This window comes from Lethenteron reissneri, chromosome 67 (genome assembly GCF_015708825.2).
Source record: "Lethenteron reissneri isolate LAM-NWPU_2019-01 chromosome 67, ASM1570882v1, whole genome shotgun sequence".
Classification (NCBI taxonomy): Eukaryota; Metazoa; Chordata; class Hyperoartia; order Petromyzontiformes; family Petromyzontidae; genus Lethenteron; species Lethenteron reissneri.
Window position 1 is genome coordinate 2,859,283 of NC_083845.1, and position 27,276 is coordinate 2,886,558.

Consider the following 27,276-nt stretch of genomic DNA (forward strand, 5'->3'; position numbering starts at 1 on the left):
TCAGCCACTCGCACAGTCACTCACCCCCCCTCCCACTCACCACACCACAGGTCACAACTCACTCAGCCACTCGCACAGTCACTCACCCCCCCTCCCACTCACCACACCACAGGTCACAACTCACTCAGCCACTCGCACAGTCACTCACCCCCCCGCCCACTCACCATACTGCAGGTCACAACTCACTCAGCCACTCGCACAGTCACTCACCCCCCCTCCACACTCACCACACCACAGGTCACAACTCACTCAGCCACTCGCACAGTCACTCACCACCCCTCCCACTCACCACACCACAGGTCACAACTCACTCAGCCACTCGCACAGTCACTCACCACCCCTCCCACTCACCACACCGCAGGTCACAACTCACTCAGCCACTCGCACAGTCACTCATCCCCCCGCCCACTCACTATACCGCAGGTCACAACTCACTCAGCCACTCGCACAGTCACTCACCCCCCCCGCCCACTCACCATACCACAGGTCACAACTCACTCAGCCACTCGCACAGTCACTCACCCCCCCGCCCACTCACCACCCCGCTGGTCACCTCACCTCTCTCTCTCTCTGCTCCTTCCCTCACACTGCCGCACTCTGGAATTCCCTCCTCCCATCATAATCATCGTCACCCTCGCCTCTCATTCACAACCTCTTGTTAAATAATAATAATAACCACAATTCAAGATGTGTGTTACACTCTTACCGAGTGCGACTCTAATAAGAGTGCTGTTTGTTGCTAGTCCCTTGGCGTTTTGGGGCCTTTGGACGTCTGCTCCGCAACAACGGCTTATACAAAAACAAAGTGACCCGGGAGAGTGGTGCAGCGGTTAGCGCGCGAGCGCTACAAATCTGGCCGCCTGGGTTTGATTCTGGCTTGCAGTTGAGTCGATGTTGACGTGGACTTCGGATGAATGCGTTGTACGTTTACGGCGGTGTCTGTGCGATGGGGAGCGGTGGCGCAGTGGTTAGCGCTACGCCGTGCTAGGAACCCGGCGGCCCGAGTTCGATTCCCGCTCACAGAACCGGTCATGGGCCTCCCCTAGGTCGACTCGGCCTTAAATGAGTACCTGGTGTGATGTGTGTAAACATCGCCACTGGGGAGACAAAGGCGGTCGGGCGTGGTGCTGGCCACCCACCCCCTCGTGTGCCGTTCTGGTCTTTCGTAGGTGCTCGCTAACAGCACTTGCCCCAACAGTCTGTCAAAGGCTATACGGGTGATCTTTGTCTTTGTGTGTGACTCAGTCATGGAAGCCAAGGGGCTGGTGGGAAAGGAGTTCCAGACCTGCAACTCATACGTCAAGGTACCATTATTATCATTATTATCGGCCCTTCGCAAATCAGTTGCTGGAAGGGAGCAGGGGATGAACGGGAGATCAGAGGGACAGGACGGAAAAGGAATGGTGAAACTGGAGTGGGAGGAGGGAGGGGCTGCATCAGGAGGAGCAGGGGGAGGAGGAATAGGAGGGGGATGGATGAGGATGGCGGGGGCGGAGTTGGTTGGCGGGGGAGGAGGGGGAATAGGAAGAGGAGGAGGGGCAGGAGAGGGAGGAGGGGGAGGAGTTTGTTTTTCCAGCGGGTGGTGAGGGTGGGAGGGGTTCAGAGTGGGGGCGGGGACACATGGAAGTCACGTGGTTTATGGGAGGCTCGATCCTTATGGAGATAGAGATGGGGTGAACAACGGTACTAACGCCTACGGGAACACGGGCAGGCGGTGGGAGACGATATTTAAACGATTGAAGCAAGCTGGGGCCATGAATCGTGACAACCCAACCGCCGGAGATGAAGGTCGGGGGTGGGGGGGGGGGGTGTGAATCCTACGCCCCCCTCGTGTTGAGCCGGTGCTCGCGATCAGACGGACGGACGGCACTGCACTTCCAGTGCCGCCGCGACGCCCTCCGCTCACGGAGTCAGCTCGAACGATGCGACGGGGATCTCTCAACCTCCGCCGTGGAGTGGCAGGCGGCGCGGTGGCGGTCGTGATGAATGCCAGCCGCGACGTTTACCAGGGCGGCCCGCTGGGGCTAAAACCGTGACGCTCGCTGCACTCCGGGCTGAGTCACCTCTCGCGACTCTGACGGTCACTACCCCTCGCACCCCCCCCCTCCACCTCTTTCTCCCCCCCCACCCCCCATTTTAGTTGGCGCTGGTGCCAGACCTGGAGCGGAAGCAGCGTTGCAGAACGAGGATGGTGCCCGACTGCAAGGGCCCGGTCTTCCACGAGCACCTCGCCTTGTAAATCGCCGACCCCAAACACCACCGCCCCCTCTTCTCCGCGCGCTGTGGTCACATTCAAAGCGACGCTATTGGCTGCGTCGATTAAACGAGGCTCTCACCTGGATCGATAATAGCAGGGAAGACAAAATCGAGCAAATGCACGGGCTTGGCCACATTGTTAGCCGCGGGCCTTTTGTCTGTGAAAAGTGTTGAATTCGTGACGGTAACGATAATGATAACAACTACAACAATAACGACGTTACTGTCGGAGCCTCCTCCCTCCGTGACGACGTCGCCTCGACGCGCGGTGACGTCGCGGGGACGTCATCACGGAGGGAGGGGAGATGCACACCCACCCTGTCACATCAATGCCTGCGCCTGAAAGGCTGAATCCACCAAGCGCCGGGATTTCTTCCTTCCCTCTCGGCATGTCACTCAGAGAGTGCCGCAAAAAACACTCAACGCATCTGTCAGTAACAATGCATAGCCTTCAATGGAAGTATATATAATAGCCGACGCTTCGGGCAATGGTCCTTCTTCATGGCACTATAAAAGAAGAAGAGCCATCGTCTGAGATATCACCCATTTTATATATGTATTTTTTGTTCCCCCATTAAAGTCAAAGTGTGTATTGACGTGGAACACGTTGAGCAGTATTGCTAACTGCGCTTGTGCACCCCTGCCAACGCAGCAGCATCACCACTAGGGGATTTGCTTAATGGCATCGAAACTTTACACTCAACATCTCTATCGTGCTGGGTGACCTTGACGGGAGCCGTCGTGACCCCGCGTGGCACACACGTGGCCTCGCGGAGAGGCAGGAGGGGGATGGAGATTAATGATGATTTATCTTCCCGCACGCAGCGTTCTGCAGGCAGAAGATGAAAACAAGAGGCTACTCATTGGCGTGTGGAGCTTCGATCGGCAAAGCCGGTGAGTCCCAGTCACAGCGAGCAAGGAGAGCATGTGGAGGGGGAGTGGAGTGAGATGAGAGGTGAGAGGCAGGAGAGTGCGTGGAGGGGAGGAGAGTGAGATGAGAGGGGAGAGGTAGGAGAGTGCGTGGTGGGGAGTAGAGTGAGATGAGAGGGGAGAGGCAGGAGAGTGCGTGGAGGGGAGTAGAGTGAGATGAGAGGGGAGAGGCAGGAGAGTGCGTGGAGGGGAGTAGAGTGAGATGAGAGGGGAGAGGTAGGAGAGTGCGTGGAGGGGAGTAGAGTGAGATGAGAGGGGAGAGGCAGGAGAGTGCGTGGAGGGGAGTAGAGTGAGATGAGAGGGGAGAGGTAGGAGAGTGTGTGGAGGGGAGTAGAGTGAGATGAGAGGGGAGAGGCAGGAGAGTGCGTGGAGGGGAGTAGAGTGAGATGAGAGGGGAGAGGTAGGAGAGTGTGTGGAGGGGAGTAGAGTGAGATGAGAGGGGAGAGGCAGGAGAGTGCGTGGAGGGGAGTAGAGTGAGATGAGAGGGGAGAGGCAGGAGAGTGCGTGGAGAGGGAGTAGAGTGAGATGAGGGGAGAGGCAGGAGAGTGTGTGGAGGGGAGTGAAGTGAGATGAGAGGGGAGAGGCAGGAGAGTGCGTGGAGGGGGAGTAGAGTGAGATGAGAGGGGAGAGGCAGGAGAGTGCGTGGAGGGGGAGTGGAGTGAGATGAGAGGGGAGAGGCAGGAGAGTGTGTGGAGGGGAGTGGAGTGAGATGAGAGGGGAGAGGCAGGAGAGTGTGTGGAGGGGAGTGGAGTGAGATGAGAGGGGAGAGGCAGGAGAGTGTGTGGAGGGGAGTGGAGTGAGATGAGAGGGGAGAGGCAGGAGAGTGTGTGGAGGGGAGTAGAGTGAGATGAGAGGGGAGAGGCAGGAGAGTGCGTGGAGGGGAGTAGAGTGAGATGAGAGGGGAGAGGCAGGAGAGTGCGTGGAGGGGGAGTAGAGTGAGATAAGGGGAGAGGCAGGAGAGTGTGTGGAGGGGAGTGAAGTGAGATGAGCGGGGAGAGGCAGGAGAGTGCGTGGAGGGGAGTAGAGTGAGATGAGAGGGGAGAGGCAGGAGAGTGCGTGGAGGGGAGTAGAGTGAGATGAGAGGGGAGAGGCAGGAGAGTGCGTGGAGGGGGAGTAGAGTGAGATGAGGGGAGAGGCAGGAGAGTGTGTGGAGGGGAGTGAAGTGAGATGAGAGGGGAGAGGCAGGAGAGTGCGTGGAGGGGAGTAGAGTGAGATGAGAGGGGAGAGGCAGGAGAGTGCGTGGAGGGGAGTAGAGTGAGAAGACAGGAGAGAGGCAGGAGAGTGTGTGGAGGGGAGTAGAGTAACATGAGAGGGAGAAGCAGGAGAGTGCGTGGAGGGGAGTAGAGTGAGATGAGAGGGGAGAGGCAGGAGAGTGCGTGGAGGGGAGTAGAGTGAGATGAGAGGGGAGAGGCAGGAGAGTGCGTGGAGGGGAGTAGAGTGAGATGAGAGGGGAGAGGCAGGAGAGTGCGTGGAGGGGAGTGGAGTGAGATGAGAGGGGAGAGGTAGGAGAGTGCGTGGAGGGGAGTAGAGTGAGATAACAGGGGAGAGGCAGGAGAGAGCGTGGAGGGTAGTAGAGTGAGATGAGAGGGGAGAGGTAGGAGAGTGCATGGAGGGGAGTAGAGTGAGATGAGAGGGGAGAGGTAAGAGAGTGTGTGGAGGGTAGTAGAGTGAGATGAGAGGGGAGAGGCAGGAGAGTGCGTGGAGGGGAGTAGAGTGAGATGAGAGGGGAGAGGCAGGAGAGTGCGTGGAGGGGAGTGGAGTGAGATGAGAGGGGAGAGGCAGGAGAGTGCGTGGAGGGGAGTAGAGTGAGATGAGAGGGGAGAGGCAGGAGAGTGCGTGGAGGGGAGTAGAGTGAGATGAGAGGGGAGAGGCAGGAGAGAGCGTGGAGGGTAGTAGAGTGAGATGAGAGGGGAGTGGTAGGAGAGTGCGTGGAGGGGAGTAGAGTGAGATGAGATGGGAGAGGTAAGAGAGTGTGTGGAGGGTAGTAGAGTGAGATGAGAGGGGAGAGGTAGGAGAGTGCGTGGAGGGGAGTAGAGTGAGATGAGAGGGGAGAGGCAGGAGAGTGCGTGGAGGGGAGTAGAGTGAGATGAGAGGGGAGAGGCAGGAGAGTGCGTGGAGGGGAGTAGAGTGAGATGAGAGGGGAGAGGCAGGAGAGTGCGTGGAGGGGAGTAGAGTGAGATTAGAGGGGAGAGACAGGAGAGTGCATGGAGGGGAGTAGAGTGAGATGAGAGGGTAGAGGCAGGAGAGTGTGTGGAGGGGAGTAGAGTGAGATGAGAGGGGAGAGGTAGGAGAGTGTGTGGAGGGGAGTGGAGTGAGATAAGAGGGGAGAGGCAGGAGAGGGCGTGGAGGGGAGTAGAGTGAGCTGAGAGGGGAAAGGCAGGATAGTGCGTGGAGGGGAGTAGAGTGAGAAAAGAGGGTATAGGCAGGAGAGAGCGTGGAGGGGAGTGGAGTGAGATGAGAGGGGAGAGGCAGGAGAGAGCGTGGAGTGAGATGAGAGGGGAGAGGCAGGAGAGTGCATGGAGGCTGGAGAGTGGATGCAGGAGAGTGCGTGGAGGGGAGTGGAGTGAGATGAGAGGGGGAGGCAGGAGAGAGCATGGAGGGGAGTGGAGTGAATCCGGAGCGTTCAGCGGTGCCCGTTTGCTGTCGCAGGCACAGCGAGCTGCTGGGATGCATGAGCTTTGGCGTCCGTTCGCTGATGATGGCGGCCAAGGTACTCATGGGCACTGGGGGTGCATCGCACGTTTCGCTCGCCTTCATCGCGTGGGTCTGGCCACGTTGTAGCAGTTGGAGTCTTGAGGCACCCCCCTCTAAAACTCGCTTATTGGAGAGTGGCGAGGTCAAGCTGTTGCTAGAGGATTGGCTCAGCACCACCATCACCACCACCATCTCCGAAATTATCACCAGCATCACCTTTCGATGCATGCACTTACCCACCAACCCAAACACCATCACCTCCACCACGGACCACCACCACCATCACCACCCTATCCACACACCCACCGACCTTAACACCACCACCAACCACAAAAACAAACCTACCCAGACACCCACCCACCAGAACACCATCACCACCACCCACCCAGCATCACCTCGCCCCTCACACACCCGCCCAAACTTCATCACCACTGCTACTCAACCATCAATCCACCAGAATCACCCAACCACCACCACTACCACCACCCAAAAATCATCCCACCATCCACGCACTTCAACCACCACCCTCTCACCTCACGAGACATCACCCACCGACCAATATCCTCCACCCTCCACAATCACCACCGCTGTCCCCCACTGCTCCCCCCCCACTGCCGCCATGCCGTAGGACGTGAGTGGCTGGTACTACTTGCTGGCCGAAGAGCTGGGCCGCACCAAGCACCTCAAGGTTGCCACGCGGCGCTCCAGGAACCACAGAGGTGAGGATGTCGTTAAAAAAAACATGGACGGCGGAGCTGGACGTGGACCCCGGTTGGCTTAGGGGTCAGAGACGTGGACCGGCACGGCGGAGAGGCCCGGTTTCACTCTGGGTTTTGGTCGCTGCCTGTGGTTAAACCGGGTTCTCTGGTGACAGTGAGTTTATGGTCTCAGGCCGGTCACTAAGGACTTGCACAGAGACCCATAGACTCACACATACCCATAGACGCACACAGAGACCCATACCCTCATACAGAGCCCCATAGACTCATACAGAGACCCATACCCTCATACAGAGCCCCATAGACTCACATAGAGACCCATAGACTCACACAGAGACCCATAGACTCACATAGAGACCCATAGACTTACACAGAGACCCATAGACTCACACAGAGACCCATAGATTCACACATACCCATAGACTCATATAGAGTCCCATAGACTCACATAGAGACCCATATACTCGCATAGAGACCCATAGACTCACATAAAGACCCATAGACTCACATAGAGACCCATTGACTCCCATATAAACCCATAAACTCACACAAAGACCCATAGACTCACACAGAATCTCATAGACTCAGATAGAGAACCATAGACTCACACAGAGACCCATAGACTCACCTAGAGACCCATATATTCAAATAGAGACCCATCGACTCACATAGAGACCCAAAGACTTACATAGGGACCTACTGACCGATGTTGCTATGGATGGAAAGCAGAGATCCCGGAGAAAACTGAATGTATTCTGCTTTGTTTGAGTTGATTTGTCATTCATTGTGCTGCCAATGCGGTTGCAGCAGCAGCGGCTGCGGCAGCCATCTGTTTGAATGAATCTGATGTTTACGATTCCAGACAGGCTCGGGCAAAGTTCATGGCCGGCATCAGCGAACGTCTCTTCCTGTGGCCAGCACACGGTGAAGGTGAGTGCGTGCAGGCGAGCGCACCGGCTATCGCCGCAAAGTTCTGACGCGCGTGAATTCACGGCATCTTTTATATGCGGCTACGTCCCCGCTGTCACGGTGCGCTGGGTAGGCGGCACGGAAATCTGCATACGATTCCTTCCCTGACTTGTTCTTTTGTCCAAGGTCATGGTTTCGCGCGGAGCTGAGGGTTTTGGATTCACGATCCACGGCAAGGATCCCGTGCGCGTTCAAAGCGTCGACTCAGGCAAGTGCGAGCCCTGTCTGCGAAGGCTCAACAGGGACACGCGCACACGGGCCCACGCTCGGTGAGCTGGCATCCCCTCCCGCCCTTAGCCCCCACCTACTCTTAACTTGGCCGACGCCCACTCGCCCGCCAGCACCCGGGCCCCCATCGCGTTCGCCGACAGCACCGCGGCCTTAAGGGAATAGAGGCGACTTCTCGGGCGACGGCCCTGACACAGAGCGACGTAGAGAGAGGGGGGGCGGGAGCATCATCATCGCGTGATTGCTCGGTCGATGGAGGGGTCGGTGGGGGGGGCGGGATTGGGGGGGCTGTGGAGGGGTTACCCCATCGTTGTTGTCGTGTGTAAAGAGGCAGCGCGATCGAACGATGACGTCAGCGTTGGTGCTCCCCGCGGTGCAGGGAGCCCGGCCGAGAGTGCGGGCCTGCGGCCGCTGGACGCCATTTTGGAGCTGAACGGGCGGCCCGTGTCCACGTGGAGCTGCGAGGAGCTCGCCTTCTCCATCCAGTGAGCAGCGGAGAGAGCACGCACGTGCACACGCGAGCATACGCGCACACATACACACGCACACACGCACGCACTTGTGCCCAAGTGCCACGACGGTTTTTTGAGCCGGCAGCTCCACTCTTACACAGCCCCGCCCACTGCTCAGGGAACCCCGCCTACTGCTCAGTTAGCCCTGCCCACTGCTCAGGGAACCCCACCCACGACTCAGGTAACACCACCGCTGGAGAAAAGCCTCCCCAAGCATCCCCCCAACGTTGTATATCTACTTACCTCTCACGTAGTTAATTCACCTACACTGGAGTGCGTGCCTGCAAATATTGTACCTGCCTATCAATGCAAACGCGTTTCTGTCTGTGGATATTTACCCGCTGCACTGATGTTCTATGAAGAAGGGCCGTTGGAGAAACGTCGACTGTTGTATGTTTTTCCTTTTACAGCCACGCACATGCACGGTGTTATTGATGGACGCGTTGGGTTGTTATTGTTGACTGTGCCTGTGCACCACCGCCAACGACGCAGCAGCAGCAGCAGCAGCAGTGCCACAAACATAATTACTGGCGTAAGGCACTACCACTAGAGTAAGAGGTACACCTATCCATGCAACGCTTCCTCTCTTGCAGTTACTGCCCGCACAACGTGGTGCTGGGGGTGGAGCGGTGCACTGGCTGGGGGCGGCCGGTCGCCACGGACAACGCACTGCAGCCATCCTCCCAGCATGCACCTGGCTGCGACAGGACCTCCGGGGTTAGAGGTCGCCGGAGCCGAACAGCGGGAAAGGAGAACGAAGCTCCCGCGGGGAAAAGGGAGCCGGGCAAAGGCGTCATACCAAAGGAATACTTCCCGGCCTCAGGGGTAAATGCCGCTCGTTGTAGTCACGGTTCTGAAGAATCGAACTTCTGGGCAGGTCGCGTACGTTAGGATCTGTGTCGTAACACCCTCATCCACCCCGCCACCCGACACGGCCGATGAACAAACGCTGCCAATGTACTGCTGCATTCAGCGTCACACCAGCGGGGGTGGAGAGGGGGGGCGTGGCTGCGGGAAAGCGATCCACGCCACTTTTGATGAAATATTTATTAATCGGGTTCGATAGCCGCTCGCGGGTAACGTCGGCGGCGAGCGGCGTCCGCACCGACTGGGTTCCCTCCCCCCGCACCGTGTCTGTCGTCAACACGTGGTGGCCAGCGTGGGCGAAGTGGCGTTCAAATAACCACCACGGCTGATGCAGCCTTGGTGGGGGGATGGGGGTGGGGGGTGTTGGGAGTTCCTTAATCCAGCAGTGGATTGACAAGTGGCTGGATGCATCTTTTGGTCTGTCGCCGTCACTCTTGCTGCGTCGTGGCCTCTCCATGAATAATTTCCTTTTGTACTTCGACAGCTGACCAGGGCCGTGGCGTCCACCACACAGCTTCAACGCAGAGGTAATGTTCTCAGCGTGCCTTTGTCGTGACACGTGGCTCAGCCGGGAGAGTCTCAGGACTCTCTTCGAGGAGGGTCCTGCCACGGTTTCACAGCGGGAGAGCGAGGCTGCTGCTCAATTGTGCGCAATCACAATTGAGTACTTTGTTTATTTCGCGACTGGAGGAATACCGGAGCGCCCGGAGGAACCCCCATGCGGAATAGGGGGAGAGCGTAGATATCCGGGCGAACTAAGATCCCCCCCGCGTAGCCACGACAAGCAGTGATAGCGAGCAGCACCTATGAAGGTCGGCACGGCACACGAGGGGGTGGGTGGCCGGCACCATGTCTCGTCATCTTTGTTGGCAGCATTTGAGGCTGAGGCAGCCTAGGGGAGGCCCAGGACCGGTAGGCACACGCACTCGCACTCTGCAGAGCGAGGGTAGAACACACAAACTCCACGCGGAAAGGTTTCCCAATTCGAGAATCGAACTCGGACGCATATTTGCTGCGAGGCCCGATTGGTACCATTGCAATGGACGTAAATCCACCGCCCCTGTCGACCCGGTGGTCTAAACGGTTTCGCAGCAGTGAGTCACGTGGTGACGAGGTGACGACCAGGCACTCCCGCCTCTTGCAAGACATTTCGGCCACCGTGGAAGAGTAGACCAAGTGACGCCCGGCGAAGCGGCGCCATCCAGCGGCTCGCTCCGGATTCGGCACGCTTCGGGCTCCTCGCGACCCGCATCTCGGCGCTCCGCAGATACATTTTCCGCGGGGTGGGCGTGAGCCGGCACTTGCAGGGGCTGCGCCTCCGTACCCAGCTGAGGGCCACGCCATGGGAACTGATCGCGAACCCCCCCTCCCCCCTCCCCCCCCCCCGAACAGCCGGCGCTGCGGAGAGGTCGCGGGAGGGGGCGGCCTCGTGCCCACGCTCTCCATCCGCGTCATCGTCGGCGTCGTCGTCAACGGCGGCGTCCTCATCGTCGTCGTCGTGTTGCTGCTGCTCCAGATCGGGGTGCTGCGCCTCCAGCGACGCTCGTGGTGGGGGGCCGCCCCCCCACGGCGTGCGTCGCCCACCGCAGGCCGCACGTCCCGTCATGGAGAGAGGTTGGTTGAGTTCTGGGGGGCGGCGGTGGGGGGGGGGGTGATTTGATAGTTTTTGTTGTTGTTGTTTATTTCTTAGTACCGGGCGAGGATCCGTGATGGTAGCAGTTTCGTTGACACCCATTGCCAACAACCAAATAGGCACTAAGCACTGAGGATCACGGTTCGAATCCAGAAGGCCACCCCGGTTATTACCGCGGGCCATCGTCATTGCGGTAAATATTTTGCCCAAAGTCCAAAAATGTCAAAAAATTATGTTTTACTCAATTGAGATTCGACGCACATCGGCAGCATTATTCCCGACCGGCAGACTTGGGCCAACACTGTTGCTGCGAAAGAGACTCCGCTCATCCCAACTTGGAACCCCACCGGGGCACGATGCCGTGCCAAGTCCGTTGCGTAACCTCGCTCGGACACTCGGAGGATGGATCCCGGATGCGGCAACAGCAGCAGCAGTTCTGGCAGCAGATCAATCACCGGGGGTCCGCTGTCTTTAGTTTGTTGACCTTCCCCCCGCACCTCCGATTTAGCACGGTTGGCTTGCAATAAAGAAACGGGACAATACGAAATGAACTCGGCAATTATATATATAGATTTTTTTTTATCTTTTGATAAGCACAATCCTCGTGCGCACAGCCGGGACAAAGCGTGGCACGTCTCGGGCACGCCGCTAATGCACATTTCTCCCCGCGGCAAATGGAGCGCGAAGTTTCTCGATCGCTGCCACAGAGTGTAGCCTCCACAAGGCGGCTCCTTCTCACCCACGGTCAGCGCCGCTCCCCCTCGCTGCCTTGCTCAGTCAGTCGCTCGCTCGCTCGGTCGGTTGGTCACTCAGTCGCTCGCCTGTACGCTCGGTTGCTCGCTCGCTCATTTGGTCGCTCGGTCGCTCCGTCACTCAATCGATTGCTCGCTTGCACGTTCGGTCGCTCGCTCAGTCGATCGATTGCTCGCACGTTCGGTCGCTCGCTCACTCGGTCGCTCGCTCGCTCGCTCATTTGGTTGCTCGGTCGCTCAGTCGCTCCGTCACTCGATCGATTGCTCACTCGGTTGCTCGCTCGCTCGCTCATTTGGTTGCTCGGTCGCTCAGTCGCTCCGTCACTCGATCGATTGCTCACTCGGTTGCTCGCTCGCTCGCTCATTTGGTTGCTCGGTCGCTCAGTCGCTCCGTCACTCGATCGATTGCTCACTCGGTCGCTCGCTCGCTCGCTCATTTGGTTGCTCGGTCGCTCAGTCGCTCCGTCACTCGATCGATTGCTCACTCGGTTGCTCGCTCGCTCGCTCATTTGGTTGCTCGGTCGCTCAGTCGCTCCGTCACTCGATCGATTGCTCACTCGGTTGCTCGCTCGCTCGCTCATTTGGTTGCTCGGTCGCTCAGTCGCTCCGTCACTCGATCGATTGCTCACTCGGTTGCTCGCTCGCTCACTCATTTGGTTGCTCGGTCGCTCAGTCGCTCCGTCACTCGATCGATTGCTCACTCGGTTGCTCGCTCGCTCGCTCATTTGGTTGCTCGGTCGCTCAGTCGCTCCGTCACTCGATCGATTGCTCACTCGGTTGCTCGCTCGCTCGCTCATTTGGTTGCTCGGTCGCTCAGTCGCTCCGTCACTCGATCGATTGCTCACTCGGTTGCTCGCTCGCGACAGCACACTTGGACCCACCACGTGGACGGATTCCGGCGATGTTCCGCTGCGAAAGTACCGGCCGATGGGAGTGGAACGGCACGGCGGCGTGTCGGGCGGGCCGCAAATACGGGCGATTCGTGGCATTTTGAGACATTTGTTAAAGTGCCTTGCAAGTGCGAATAATAATCATGATTGTTGTTGCTGTTGCTGTTGTAGTGTGTTGAGTTGAGTGGAATATGCGGACGGAAGGCAAGCTTTGTAAAACATCTACAGCTCGGGTCTCACGTTGAGTGACAATCCTTGCCGGCTGCCTCCGTGAGCAAAGAGCGTGGGGGGGTTTGTCCGTTGCTCTGTGCACGTGCGGAATAATTCGCGCGTTCGATTTTCGTTTAAAAAACTAAAAAACGTTATTAGTCAATCGTGATTTTTCACGGGTAAGCATTTATTTGTATCTATTTTTATAATGCATATATATAAAAAAAACTTTCCAGGTGGCCCATTGTAACCGACGGGAGAGTGGTGTCGTGGCGTGGGCTCCCCAAAGCCCGCAACCGCAACTCCGTGCCACACCGCCCCTGAGCGGCGCGGCGCGGCGAGCCGCCCCCGCCGAGAGGCAACGGAGACATCCGCCCACGCCGGCGGGGGTCTCTGTATTTTGGTGGCCGCTTGCACCGCCCTAGCCGCCTGCTCGTTTCTGCTCACGCGCTGCGGGTGTGCGTCGGGGTGTGCGTCGGGGTGTGCGTCGTCGTTTTGTTCACGTGCGGCTGCTGCGTGCTCACGTGCGGTAGTAGTAGCAGCAGCAGTATTAGCTGCGTGCTCACGTGTGGTAGTAGTAGCAGCAGCAGCAGTATTAGCTACGTGCTCACGTGCGGTAGTAGTAGCAGCAGCAGTATTAGCTGCGTGCTCACGTGCGGTAGTAGCAGCAGCAGCAGTATTAGCTGCGTGCTCACGTGCGGTAGTAGTAGCAGCAGCAGTATTAGCTGCGTGCTCACGTATGGTAGTAGTAGCAGCAGCAGTATTAGCTGCGTGCTCACGTCCGGTTGTTGTGTTCTTGTCTTCGTAGGGGTCAAGACGGATCGCCGCTATTCCGTCGGAGGTCACGAGCCCGTAAGTACTCGCTTACATTCCTGTTGCAGCAGCGGTAGTAGCAGTAGTAGTCATAGAAGCAGCAGTATTAGTAACATCAGTCGTAGTAGTAGCAGTAGTAGTCCTAGAAGCAGCAGTATTAGTAACATCAGTAGTAATCGTAGAAGCAGCAGTTAGTAACATCAGTAGTAGTAGAAGCAGTAGCAGTAGTAGCAGCAGTCGTGATAACAGCAGTAGTAGCAGTATTAGCAGCATTCGTAGTAGTAGCAGTAGTAGCAGCAGTAGTATCAGTAGTAGTGGTAGCAGTATTAGCAGCATTCGTAGTAGTAGCAGTATTATCCGCAGTAGTAGTGGTAGAAGTATTAGCAGCAGTAGTAATAGCAGCAGTAGTAATAGCAGCAGTAGTAGTGACAGCAGTAGTAGTAGTATCAGCAGCAGTAGTATTATCAGTAGTAGTGACCGCAGTAGTAGCAGCAGTAGTAGCAGCAGCAGCAATAGTAGTGACAACAGTAGTAGTAGCAGTAGTAGCAGCAATAGTAGCAGCAGCAGCAGCAGTAGTAATAGCAGCAGTAGTGACAACAGTAGTAGTAGCAGCAGCAGTAGCAGCAGCAGTAGTAGCAGCAGCAACAGTAGTAGCAGCAGTAGTAGTAATAGCAATAGTAGTGACAACAGTAGTAGTAGTAGCAGCAGCAGCAGTAGCAGCAGCAGCAGTAGTAATAGCAGTAGTAGTGACAACAGTAGTAGTAGCAGCAGCAACAGCAGTATTATCAGCAGCAGTAGTAGTGACATCAGTAGTAGTGACTGTGCCGGCCCGTGCCGCGTGGTGGTGATGTGGTCGTGCAGGAGAAGAAGGCGCCCGGCGTCTGCGGAGACTCCTTCCCAGACAAGCGGCGGTGCCGGCTCCGACTCGGGGCCCACATGGCCGAGTGGAAGAAGCCGTCGTCGTCGTCGTCGTCGTCGTCCGACGATGATGTTGACGAGATTGACACGCAACCTCTCGGCCACCGCCAACACCATCAACGTCATCGGCATCATCAGCGTCATCGCCTCTCTGTGGACCACGGCCGAGGTTCTGCCGGTGCTGGAAAGGCCACAGATGCTAAGGTGAGGGGGGGGGGGGTGCGGGGTTCCATTTAAAAAAAAAATTACACTGCGGGCCACACGTGAGAGGGGGAAACACTCGATCCCATGCACACGGAACACGGCTCCACCCCAACGCCCCACGGGAAGGGAGTTTCACAACGACATCTGTGTGTGCGGTGATCCGCTAACCCCTCGCTGTTGCTGCTGCCTCATCCGCAGCGCTGGGTCAATACAGGCAGCCACGTGCAGCAGCGGCAGCAACAGCGTAGCCACTGCCACCACCGCCATCACCACCACCGCCACCACCACCGCCATCACTACCACCATTACCACCACCGCCACCACCGCCATCACCGCCACTACCGCCACCACCACCGCCACCACCACCGCCATCACCACCACCGCCATGACCACCGCCACCACCACCGCCACCACTGCCATCACCACCATCACCACCGCCATGACCACCACCACCGCCACTGCCGCCACCGCCACTACCGCCACCACCACCGCCACCACCACCGCCATGACCACCACCATCACCACCGCCACGACCACCACCACCGCCACTACCGCCACCGCCACTACCGCCACCGCCACTACCGCCACCACCACCGCCATCACCACCACCGTCACCACCACCGCCATGACCACCACCACTGCCACCGCCACCACTGCCATCACCACCATCACCACTGCCATCACCACCATCATCACCGCCATGACCACCACCACCACCGCCACCACCGTCACCACCGCCATGACCACCACCACTGCCATCACCACCATCATCACCGCCATGACCACCACCACCACCGCCACCACCGCCACCACCGCCATGACCGCCGCCCGGCTTGACCAGGCGGCTTTGCCAGCTCGTGAGTGCAGTGGCCTCCCACGCAGAGAGGAGGGGGCCATGGGGGGGGCATGGGGGGGGGGCATGGGGGGGGGGGGCCGAGGGGGAGGGTGGGGGGAAGGAAGCGGCGCACGAGCGCGGTGACAAGGACCACTGCTTGCTGTGTGGGGGACGCGTGTGTGTGTGCCCAAGTGCGCGTGTGTGTGTGTGCCCGTGTGTGTGTGTGTGTGCCCGTGTGTGTGTATGTGCCCGAGTGCGCGTGTGTGTGTGTGTGCCCGTGTGTGTGTGTGCGCGCGTGTGTGCGTGTGTGTGCCCGTGTGTGTGCGTGTGTGTTTGCCCGTGTGTGTGTGTGCCCGTGTGCGTGTGTGCCCGCGTGTGTGTGTGTGCCCGTGTGTGTGTGTGGCCGTGTGCGTGTGTGCCCGTGTGTGTGTGTGTGTGCCCGTGTGTGTGTGTGCCCGTGTGTGCGTGTGCGCGTGTGTGTGTGTGCCCATGTGTGTGTGCCCGTGTGTGTGTGCTCGTGAGTGTGTGTGGGTGTGTGTGCCCGTGTGCGTGTGTTGTGCCCGTGTGTGTGCGTGTGTGTATGCCCGTGTGTGTGTGTGCCCGTGTGTGCGTGTACTCGTGTGGGGAGCGGTAGTGTAGCGGTTAGCGTGCTGCGCTATGAACCTGGCGACCCGGGTTCGATTCCCGCTCACGGCTAACACCAGTGACGATTATCTGAACCGGTCCTGGGCTTCCCCTAGGTCGACTCAGCCTTAAATGAGTACCTGGTGCGGTGTGTAAACATCGCCACTGGGGAGACAAAGGCGGTCGGGCGTGGTGCTGGCCACCCACCCCCTCGTGTACCGTTCCGGCCTTCATAGGTGCTTGCTAACAGCACTTGCCCCTACAGTCTGTTAAGGCTATACGGGGGATCTTTGTCTTGTTTTGTGTACTCGTGTGCGCGTGCGTGTGTGTGTGCCCGTGTGTGTGTGTGTGCGTGTGTGTGCCCGTGTGCGTGTGTGCGTGTCTGTACGTGAGTGCCCGTGTGTGTGTGTGCCCGTGTGCGTGTGGGGAGTGGTGGTGTAGCGCTTAGCGCGCTGCGCTATGAACCCGGCGACACGGGTTCGATTCCCGCTCACGGCCAACACCGGTGACGATTATCTGAACCGGTCCTGGGCCTCCCCTAGGTCGACTCAGCCTCAAATTAGTTACCTGGTGCGATGTGTAAAAATCGCCACTGGGGAGACAAAGGCGGTCAGTCGTGGTGCTGGCCACCCACCCCCTCGTGTTCATAGGTGCTCGCTAACAGCACTTGCCCCTACATTCTAAGGCTATATGGGGGATCTGTCTTTATCTTTGCGTGTGTGTAGATCTTCTCTGTGTCTACGCATGCCCCCCGGGACTGCTTGTTAAGTGCGTGCGTGTCGGCGTGTCGGCGTGTGTGTGTGTGTGTGTGCACGCGTGCGCCAATTTTGTTGCGCGTGTGCATGAGCTCATGTGAACGCGAGAGCGGTGGCACAACGGTTAGCGCGCTACGCTGCGCAACCTAGCGACCAGAGTTTTGATTCCCGCTCACGGTCCTGGGCCTCCCCTAGGTCGACTCAGCCTCAAATGAATGCCTGGCGCGAAACGTAAACATCTCTGCTCGGGAGACAAAGGCGGTCGGGCGTGGTGTTGGCCACCCATCACTACCGTGCGCCGTGCCGGCCTTCATAGCTGCTGCTCACTAACAGCACTCGGTTCGGCAGTCCGTTGACGATGAGAGGGGAGAGGCAGGCAGGGGCGAATCCATAGGCGATGATGAATGTAACCTTTTTGAGATGATGATGTAGATGATGATGATGATGCATAACAAGCAGTTTGCTAAATTCATCTTTTCTAAATCTTATTCGACAGATCTCAGATCTATCGCTCCTTGCAGCTGAGCTGCAGGCAACAATTGTGGGTCCTACAAAAAAGGTGATGAGCTCTAGGATGGAGGTGGATCCCAGGGTGGAGGTGGGTGCCAGGGCGGAGGTCAGTCCCAAGATAGAAGTTGGTCCCAGGATGGAGGTGGGCTCCAGGACTGAGCTGGGCTCCATGACGGAGCTGGGCTCCATGACGGAGGTGGGCTCCAGGACGGAGGTGGGCTCCAGGACGGAGGTGGGCTCCAGGACGGAGGTGGGCTCCAGGGCGGAGGTGGGCTCCAGGGCGGAGGTGGGCTCCAGGGCGGAGGTGGGCTCCAGGGCGGAGGTGGGCTCCAGGGCGGAGGTGGGCTCCAGGGCGGAGGTGGGCTCCAGGGCGGAGGTGGCACTGCAACACGGCCGTGTCTCCAGCGCCACGGCCGCTTGGGACGTCGGGCCCGGCTCGGAGCTCCGTCGTGAGGGCCACCGTAACGAGCACGCAGCCATCAAGGAGACGTGCATGCTGGGACACAGGTGAGGGTGTTCACTGCACGTGTCATGTTCAGTCGGGGTTCATGCACGGCGGAGGAGGAAAAGGAGGGGGCCTCTGGGTGGCTCGGAGGTCAGAGGCACACGGAGCTCGCACCACTGGGAGCCTGGGTTCGAATCCACGTTCCAGCTGCTGCCTTTGGTGCAGTGAGTTGATGGTCTGAGCCCGGTCACCAGTGACTCGCGCAGAGACTCATAGATGCACATAGAGATTCGTTGAATGGCATAGAGGCCCATAGACTCGCACAGAGACCAATGTGCTGTCTAGAGTCCCACCGAGTTTAGTAAATGTAGCCGCCACCACAGGCAGCAGATGAGAAAAAGAAAGAGCCGCAGGCTGTACCAATAGCGTGCGCGGGTGAGCGGTGTGCAGTCCGAATTGGTTCATCGGCCCAGCCACCGCCCGCAGCAAGCAGCACCGCCACGGTGGCGACTCGTTACGTTCCGGCGACCGTCGCCACCCAGCGTTGTCGGACCGGGTCTGGCGGCAGGCCGGTTTGGCCCCCGTTGGGACTGGCCAGCGGCGTCGCACGCTCGCAACCTCTCCGCCTTGTCCAGACCACCGCCCTAACCGGAACGTTGCGGGTCACTGCAGGGAGGCCCCGGCAGAGGCCGCGACAGTGACAGTGACGGCGGCGGCGACGACGTGGCGTCGCGCGCGCAGCGAGGACGACCTCCTGGCGGCCACGGCGGCCGGGCGCCGCGGGGGCGCCACCCGGGAGGCGTGGCCTCGCGCCAGAGTGGGCGCCACAGCTGGCGCCGCCTCTACGGATGCGGGGCGAGAGGCGGCCGGGGGGCGGCACTTCCTGTCCAGAGGGAGGGCGTCAATGGGAGGCGACGACCCGGCCGTCTACGCGCCCTTCCTCAACTTCCAAAAGGTGAGGGGGCGACGCCCGGGGTTCTACGTTTAGCGCGCCCGGCACCACCACGTCCGGTATGCCTCCACTCTACACACGAGTTGTGGTTATTAATAGTCGCGTGCAAAACCTGCTCCGGTCTACCGGCGGCCCCGGAAATATTCCGGTAGAAATTAGGCCCTGGACTTGCACGAGAGTCCCGTAGGCTCAGATAGAGAGCTGTATATAGTGAGTCCACCAGACGAAGGTTGAGATGACACGACTCATCTTGATTTTCCGTGCGAGCTCACGCCGTGTGCGACCACTCCACTCCAAATCCCACCAGGAGGCGCCTCCATCGCCCTGCCTCATCCGGTGACGTCACCACCCCCCTCCTGGGCGTTCCCTGTCTCTCTCATGCCCCATCGCCCTCACTTTCTTTTCGTCCTTGACGTCACCTTTAACAGAAACCTGGGATCCCTTGGGTATTTATACCCCCGGATCGCGTCAGTATTAATGCTACATCTGCATAGAGACTCGTAGAAACAAATAGAGAGCCCATAGGTCTACGTAGGGACTCACGAATTCCTCGTTGTATGTGTGAAAGTTGAACTTCTTTCGCACCGCCAACCGTGCTAATCGGAGGGGTGGTGGAAGGATGACACTAAACTAAACACAAAAACAAGCAGTTCTAAACAAATTAGTTTTCAATCTAAAAATAATGTTGTCAGTTCTAAAGAATTACGGAAGCAAAGACTCACATATCGACCCTTAGACTCACATCTAGACCCGCACTCACATAGAAACCCATAGACTCGCACAAAGCCCCATAGACTCACACAGAAACCCATAGACTCACACAGAGACCCATAGACTCAAATTTAAACCCATAGACTCACATAGAAACCCATTTACTCACATATAAACCCATAGACTCACATATAAACCCATATACTCACATTTACACCCATATACTAATATAGAAACGCATAGACTCACACAGAAACCCATAGACTCGTATAGAGACTCACACGAGACCCATAGACTCATGCAGAGACCCATAGACTCACATAGCGAACCATAGACTCAGATAAAGACACATAGACTTACACAGAGACCCATAGACTCACCTAGAGACCCATAGACAAACAACATACGTGGGCTGAGTTGAGATGATTCTGGATTGCCATGTGTCTGGGCCGGTGCCACCATCAGGAGGCGCTGCTCCAGAACCGGGGCGCCAGTTCAGGGGACGGCGCTGTCAGCCAGGGGCTCGGCGCAGACCTCGCGTGTGAAGCCCCCAAGCACAAGCGGCGAGCTACGGACATGTGAGTGAGAGTCCCGGCCCAGGCCATCGTCGTCATCATCATCTGTGTATGTGTTGGCACTGTGCGGGAAGCGGTGGTGCAGCGGTTAGCGCTACGCTGCGCGACGCAATCCGGCGACCTGAGTTCGATTCCCGCTCACAGCCAACACCGGTGACGATTATCTGCACCGGGCGTGGGCGTACCCTAGGTCGACTCGGCCTTAAATGAGTACCTGGTGCAGTGCGTAAACATTGCCACTGGGGAGATTAAGGTGGCCGGGCGTGGTGTTGGCCATCCACCTCCTCGTGTGCCATTTTCGGCCTACATAGGTGCTCGCTAACAGCACTTGGAAGGTGATACGGGGGATCTTTTTCCTTTGTTGGCACAGTAGGGAGTAGAGCTGGTGCATCCACCAGTGATCTTAGTCGGTCAACCCATGGCACCTGCTGGGTCTGTCCCGTGACCTCCTGTCAGCAGAGATCCTTCGACGCTTTGCGTGCCCTCAAAGTGCACCTGGCCTGTCACAGGTGCCGTGGTGACGTCACCACCACTTACTGGTGAATGGAGGGTGTTGTTGTTGTTGTGGGTGGTGATGATATTCGGGTGGGTGGGTGATTGTGTGGGTAGGGTGGTGGTCGGTGGTGGTGATGGTGATGGTGGATGTAGATACTCATATTATCACATAGCTTTACATGAAGAGTCCAAGACTCGTGTATGGAGCCAAACACTCATAGACTTCATAACCTGAGTGATATCCACCGCTTATTCCACAATCAGCAAAAGCATAAAGGTCACATTCATTGAGTTATTATTATTGTTGTTTAATGTTTAATTCTCTCACACACACGCACACACACACACGCACACACACGCACACACACGCACACACACGCTCGCGTTTCTCACCCCTTCCCGCTTTCAGAGCCAGAGACGTGAAAACTCGGCTGGGCTTTTTGCGTCGGAAACACGACGGGCAGTTAGCAGCGACGCCGACAGCTGGCCACGGGGAGACGTTCCTCGGCAGGCTCACTCGGGCCTCCAGGCAAGACCCCCCCTCACCCCCTCTCCCCTCCTTAACCGTAACACCGTTTAAGCCTCGCCAGCTGGCCGGTGGCCACATCCCCGGCTCTGCTGTGCTTCTGTTACTCAGGCATCGCCTGCTCCTCTCCCCTTACCCGTTAGGCACCATCCCATTGCCTCTTCCCTCTTCGGCTCGGCGCCTTTCCTTTTTAGGCCCCGCCCCCATTTTCTGGAGGGCCCGCCTCTTCCTGTGCAGGCCCCACCCCTTCCTGTGCAGGATGTCGTGGTGGATGGAGTCAGCGGGGGGGGGGGCGGTAGTGGTGGGTGGAGTCAGTGGGGGGTAGTGGTGGGTGGAGTCAGTGGGGGGGGTAGTGGTGGGTGGAGTCTGGAGGATTGTGGTGGGTGGAGTGAGTTGGGGGTAGTGGTGGGTGGAGTCAGTGTGGGTAGTGATGGGTGGAGTCATAGGGGGGCAGTGGTGGGTGGAGTCAGTGGGGGTAGTGGTGGTGGTTCGTGGTGGGTGGAGTCAACGGGGGGGTAGTGGGTGGCCTCAACAGTCGTGGTGGGCGGGCTCAGTCGACCAATACTGACCTTGTTCACGTTCGTCACGCAGGCCGAGTGCGGAGGAGGTGATGAGCTGGAGCGAGTCTTTCGACAACGTCCTCTCTCACAAGCGTGAGTCTCGTCAACCTCTCCTTTACTCTCCCGGTGGCCCGTCGATGGGTCATATAGCGGCGCACCACCGTTGGTATCCCGCGCGACGTTCTCGTAGCGGCGAGGACTCTCGCGACGGGAGGCGCCGCTGCGTTCGCAGGGCGGTGAAGCAGCCCAGCGGTGACCACCGCTCGTTGCAGAGGTTCGTGGTTCAAATCCGGCAGGCCGCCCTGGTTAACGCTGCGGCGTGCCGAGAAACTTTTGGCGGTTCACCGGTATTGTGTGCGCCGCGGTGGCTAGGAGATGTTAACTACCTCGCCTGGTATACAGAAGGTCGCGGGTTCGATCCTGACCCTGACGCCTGCTGTGCATCTGGAGTTTGCGATGTCTCTCTCCCCGTGGTCACGTGGATTTTTCTCCGGGTCCTCCGGTTTTACACCCTCCAGATTTAGAATCAACGAGACGCGTTCAGAGTATTTGGCTGCTGTAAATTTCCGCGTGATGATGATGATGATGATGAGCCACTTCATTGAGCTATAATTTGCGATGGCCTGGTCACTTCTGACAGTTTTGTTTAGAACCAAGCGAGCTGCCGATGAGACCCCGCGCGTCGAAACCGCTCTAGGAGGTCGGCACCGCTGCGATCGCCGTGCCATCCGAAACGCGACGTCGCTCCCCCCCGCACCACCACGCCCCTCCCCCCACCCCCTTTGTGACGTTGCCTTCCGCGTGCGTGGCGAGCAGATGGCGTGCGGCTGTTCCACGCCTTCCTGCGCAGCGAGTTCTCGGAGGAGAACCTCGAGTTCTGGCTGGCGTGCCGCGAGCACCAGCGGCTGGGATCGGCGTCGCGCCGATCGGCGCACGCCCGCAAGATCTACGGCGAGTTCGTGGCCACGCAGGCCCCACGCGAGGTGGGTGGGGGGAGGGGGATGTGCGGTCGCTTGGGGCCTGGTCGAGAGATTCTGTGTGACGTTGCTTCAGGATCAGGATGTTCGTGCGCGTTTGTTGAACTTCTTACGCACCGTACGTAGCCAAACCGTGCTTTATCGGAGGTGCGGGGAGGGGGGGGGCAGCGAAAAGCATTTAAAAAGAAATGAGTTTCCAATCTAGATGTACACATCTTTATTCACACTGGAGGAATCTGATGAGCTATGAAGCTTTTCTTATCGCAGATGTCAAGGAGGGGCCAGTCGGAAAGTTACAGCAACGAATGATACGAAAAAAACGATAGGAGTGCAAAGTATAGGACTGGTAAGCAAATCACCGCAATCACCAGGGTTAGCCAATCTTTTTAGCCGATCTAGGGGAGGCCCAGGACCGGTTCAGATAACCGTCACTGGTGTTGGCTGTGAGAGGGAATCGAGCTCAGGTTGCCACGTTGCATCACACCACAACCACCACCACAACCACCACCACCACAACCACCACCACAACCACGACAACCACCACCACCACCACCATAACCACCACCACAACCACCACAACCACCACCACAACCACGACAACCACCACCACCACAACCACTACTATAACTACCACGACAACCACCACTACAACCACCACGACAACCACCACTACAACCACCACCACAACCACCACCACAACCACCACGACAACCACCACGACAACCACCACCACTACCACCACCACTACCATCACGACAACCACCACCACAACCACCACGACAACCACCACCACAACCACCACCATAACCACCACTACAACCACCACCACAACCACCACTACAACCACCACCACAACCACCACCACAACCACCAATACAACCACCACGACAACCACCACCACAACCACCACCACAACCACCACCACAACCACCACTACAACCACCACCACAACCACCACGACAACCACCACCACAACTACCACTATAACCACCACGACAACCACCACCACAACCACCACCACAACCACCACCACTACAACCACCACCACAACCACCACAACCACCACCACAACCACGACAACTACCACCACCACCATAACCACCACCACAACCACCACCACAACCACGACAACCACCACCACAACCACGACAACCACCACCACCACAACCACTACTATAACTACCACGACAACCACCACTACAACCACCACGACAACCACCACTACAACCACCACCACAACCACCACCACAACCACCACGACAACCACCAACACAACCACCACGACAACCACAACCACCACGACAACCACCACTACAACCACCACGACAACCACCACCACAACCACCACGACAACCACCACCACAACCACCACGACAACCACCACAACAACCACCACCACAACCACCACGACAACCACCACAACAACCACCACCACAACCACCACCACTACCACCACCACTACCATCACGACAACCACCACCACAACCACCACGACAACCACCACCACAACCACCACCATAACCACCACGACAACCACCACTACAACCACCACCACAACCACCACCACAACCACCACCATAACCACCACGACAACCACCACCACAACCACCACTACAACCACCACGACAACCACCACCACAACCACCACCACAACCACCACTACAACCACCACCACAACCACCACTACAACCACCACCACAACCACCACGACAACCACCACCACAACAACCACCACCACAACCACCACAACAACCACCACCACAACCACCACCACAACCACCACCACAACCACCACTACAACCACCACCACAACCACCACTACAACCACCACCACAACCACCACCACAACCACCACCACAACCACCACCACAACCACCACTACAACCACCACCACAACCACCACGACAACCACCACCACAACCACCACCACAACCACCACTACAACCACCACCACAACCACCACCACAACCACCACGACAACCACCACCACAACCACCACTACAACCACCACCACAACCACCACGACAACCACCACCACAACAACCACCACCACAACCACCACCACAACCACCACCACAACCACCACCACAACCACCACTACAACCACCACTACAACCACCACTACAACCACCACCACAACCACCACCACAACCACCACGACAACCACCACGACAACCACCACTATAACCACCACTATAACCACCACTACAACCACCACCACAACCACCACCACAACCACCACCACAACCACCACCACAACCACCACCACAACCACCACCACAACCACCACCGTGATAACCAACACCGCCGCCGTGGTCATGTCTCCGCCCACTGCCCGTGCCGCCGCCAGGTGAACCTGGACGCGATGACGCGAGCAGCCGTGTCGGAGCGCCTGCGGGCAGCGCCGGCGTCGCCGGGCGCCTTCCGCTCGGCGCAGGCGCGGATCCGCGGCCTCATGGAGGGCGACTCGTACCCCCGCTTCCTGCGCTCCGCCGCCTACGCCCAGCTGAGCGCCACGGCCGCCCCCCGGCATCCTCCGCCGGCGCCGACGCCGCCGTCCCGCCGCTGACCGGCTCTCGGCGGCGCCCCGAGCGCGAATCGGTCGGGAGATTTCATTTTCCTCCAAGATTGGGGTTTATTTTATTTATTGCGTATTTCCGTGTTGAAGCACGAGGGCGACAATGTTCGTCGATGACATCGACAGGATAGCACGGCGGCACCGCCGGCGGCCGAGCGGCGCCGCGGTCGCCGCTCGTCGCGAGGGTTTGTGGTTGGTGTGTGTCGGGCCGCCCCCTGGGTCATGCTGCCACGCGCGGTAATGGTGACGTATCGCAGCGCGATAATAGTGATGCATCGCAGCGCGTTAACGTTGACGCATCGCAGTGCGCCGTCGGCTCCACGGTGGATGGCACCGTCCAGAAATGGGTGAGGCCATCGCGCGTGGGCAACGTCCCCGTGGTAAATTTGACGAATTTACACCGCACAGCGCTCACGTGGGGTGACAGAAGCAGCATCAGCAGCAGTGGCATCAGCTGCATCAGCAGCAGCAGCAGCGTGAGCGTCAGCATCAGCAGCAGCGTCGCTCACTCCCCGAGAACCCTCCGCAGGCCATGTCCGTCACACAGCAGCGGCGCCTTCCTGGTGCGATGATCGCCATGCACCGTCGCGTCCACGCATTCCGGAGCGGACACCTCGGGGGTTCCGTCTCGGCTGCGACAGCGGCGATGAGCGGCCGTTACGGTCGCCCGGCAAATGATCATCCCAGCGGGATGCTTTGGGGACAGCTTCCGTCCAGCAGCGGATCGATCATCCCTGACGACGATGACGACAATGATGATGATGATGACAATCATGACGATAACGAAGACGACGATAATGATGGTGATGATGAAGACGATGACAATTACAAACGATGATGACGATGACGACGCCACGCGATCCTGCGATGTGACACCTGCTCGCCAGCCGAATTCCGTCGCTCCATCTCCGCACCGGGCGCCCCTCTTGCACACACTCCCCACCATCCCCTTGGCTGCCTGGCGGTGGGCGAGATCAGAGCTGCACGCGGTCTCATTTCCAACGAGAGTTTTAGCCGAAAGCTTTTAATATTTACGTTCTATATATATATGTGCATGGGGCTGTTCAGTCTTTTTAACCCTTTCCCGTTCCGAGACGTCTGCAAGTAGCAGGCTGGTGGGTGGGTGGGAGGGTGTCCCGTTCACCGCTGAGTATCGGAACTTGCGACCAGCTCGGCGCTAATTTGATCTAGAGAGGCGCGGCAGCAGCAGCAGCAGCGGCAGCGCCGTTGCGTTTAAAGACGTCGCTACTCACCGCAGAGAACCGTGGCGACACGACCACCGCCACTCTACGATAGCCGGCGTCACCACTGTGCCGCACGCCCCTCCCGCACGGCCTTGTGGCAGCCTTGGTACCGATCATGTTTTTATTTTTTTGTCGTTTTTTTTTTCCGGTTTAGATTTAGCAATGTACACCACGTACGTCATCGGAACAAAACAATGACGTGCACTGTGTACGTCATCGGAACGGGAAAGGGTTAATTGGGGTTCGTGTAAACGTGCTGACGGTGTATTAACTGTCCATCCCACTAATCGCCTGCAGTGTAATGACGCGTGCGCAATCCAAAGATGTATACAAATGCTCACGAGTGTATTCACGCACGCATTTATATTCGCAGCAATAATAACCACCCCTATCCAGGGAACAAAAAAAACTCTCCCTACCGAGTCTCTCTCTCGAGTTTCACCCCCGCGGGGGGGGGGGGGGCGAGCGCCGCCACCGACGTGACGGCGTCGTCGTCACGGGGCGAAGCGTCCGATCGGAGATCACGCAGAGCCCTCCCCTCCCCCTCATCTCCTCCCCCCTCCTCCTTCCCACTCCTCCCCTCCTCTCATCTCCCCCATCTCCCCCATCTCCCCTCCTCTCACCTTCCCTCTCTCCCCTCCTCCCTCATCATCCGTTCACCCCCTCCCTCCCCCTCCTCCCCTTCCCCCTTCCTCCCACCCCCCCCCCCCCCCTGTCCTCCCACCTCCCCCCCTCTCTGGTCTCTGGGCCACATGGCCCACTTCTTTCCGTGCGCGAGCGAACGCGGGTGTCGGGAGGGAACCCAAGTCGCGTGCAAGGGAGATCAACAACTCGCAGGTCCACACAGATGGGTTCACGAATCCACTTGCCCCCCCCTCCCTACTCTTGTCTCCT

At 58.3% G+C, this 27,276-nt stretch overlaps 1 protein-coding gene across 1 annotated transcript in view; it reads left to right on the forward strand.

Annotated features, from left to right (window-relative positions):
- LOC133360101 (uncharacterized) overlaps nt 1–26,774 on the forward strand; it is a 59,692-nt gene extending 32,918 nt beyond the window's left edge. The window contains exons 4-23 of the mRNA XM_061578688.1: nt 1,246–1,304; nt 2,141–2,235; nt 3,082–3,150; nt 5,836–5,896; nt 6,509–6,599; nt 7,462–7,529; nt 7,695–7,776; nt 8,125–8,281; nt 8,902–9,133; nt 9,660–9,702; nt 10,568–10,789; nt 13,469–13,512; nt 14,335–14,595; nt 17,306–17,826; nt 18,437–18,719; nt 19,893–20,005; nt 20,907–21,026; nt 21,615–21,676; nt 22,400–22,566; nt 24,911–26,774. Of these exons, the coding sequence (XP_061434672.1) occupies nt 1,246–1,304; nt 2,141–2,235; nt 3,082–3,150; nt 5,836–5,896; nt 6,509–6,599; nt 7,462–7,529; nt 7,695–7,776; nt 8,125–8,281; nt 8,902–9,133; nt 9,660–9,702; nt 10,568–10,789; nt 13,469–13,512; nt 14,335–14,595; nt 17,306–17,826; nt 18,437–18,719; nt 19,893–20,005; nt 20,907–21,026; nt 21,615–21,676; nt 22,400–22,566; nt 24,911–25,129 (2,969 nt within the window). The 3' untranslated portion in view covers nt 25,130–26,774. The remainder of the gene's footprint in view (nt 1–1,245; nt 1,305–2,140; nt 2,236–3,081; nt 3,151–5,835; nt 5,897–6,508; nt 6,600–7,461; nt 7,530–7,694; nt 7,777–8,124; nt 8,282–8,901; nt 9,134–9,659; nt 9,703–10,567; nt 10,790–13,468; nt 13,513–14,334; nt 14,596–17,305; nt 17,827–18,436; nt 18,720–19,892; nt 20,006–20,906; nt 21,027–21,614; nt 21,677–22,399; nt 22,567–24,910) is intronic.
- Nucleotides 26,775–27,276: the final 502 nt, after the last annotated feature.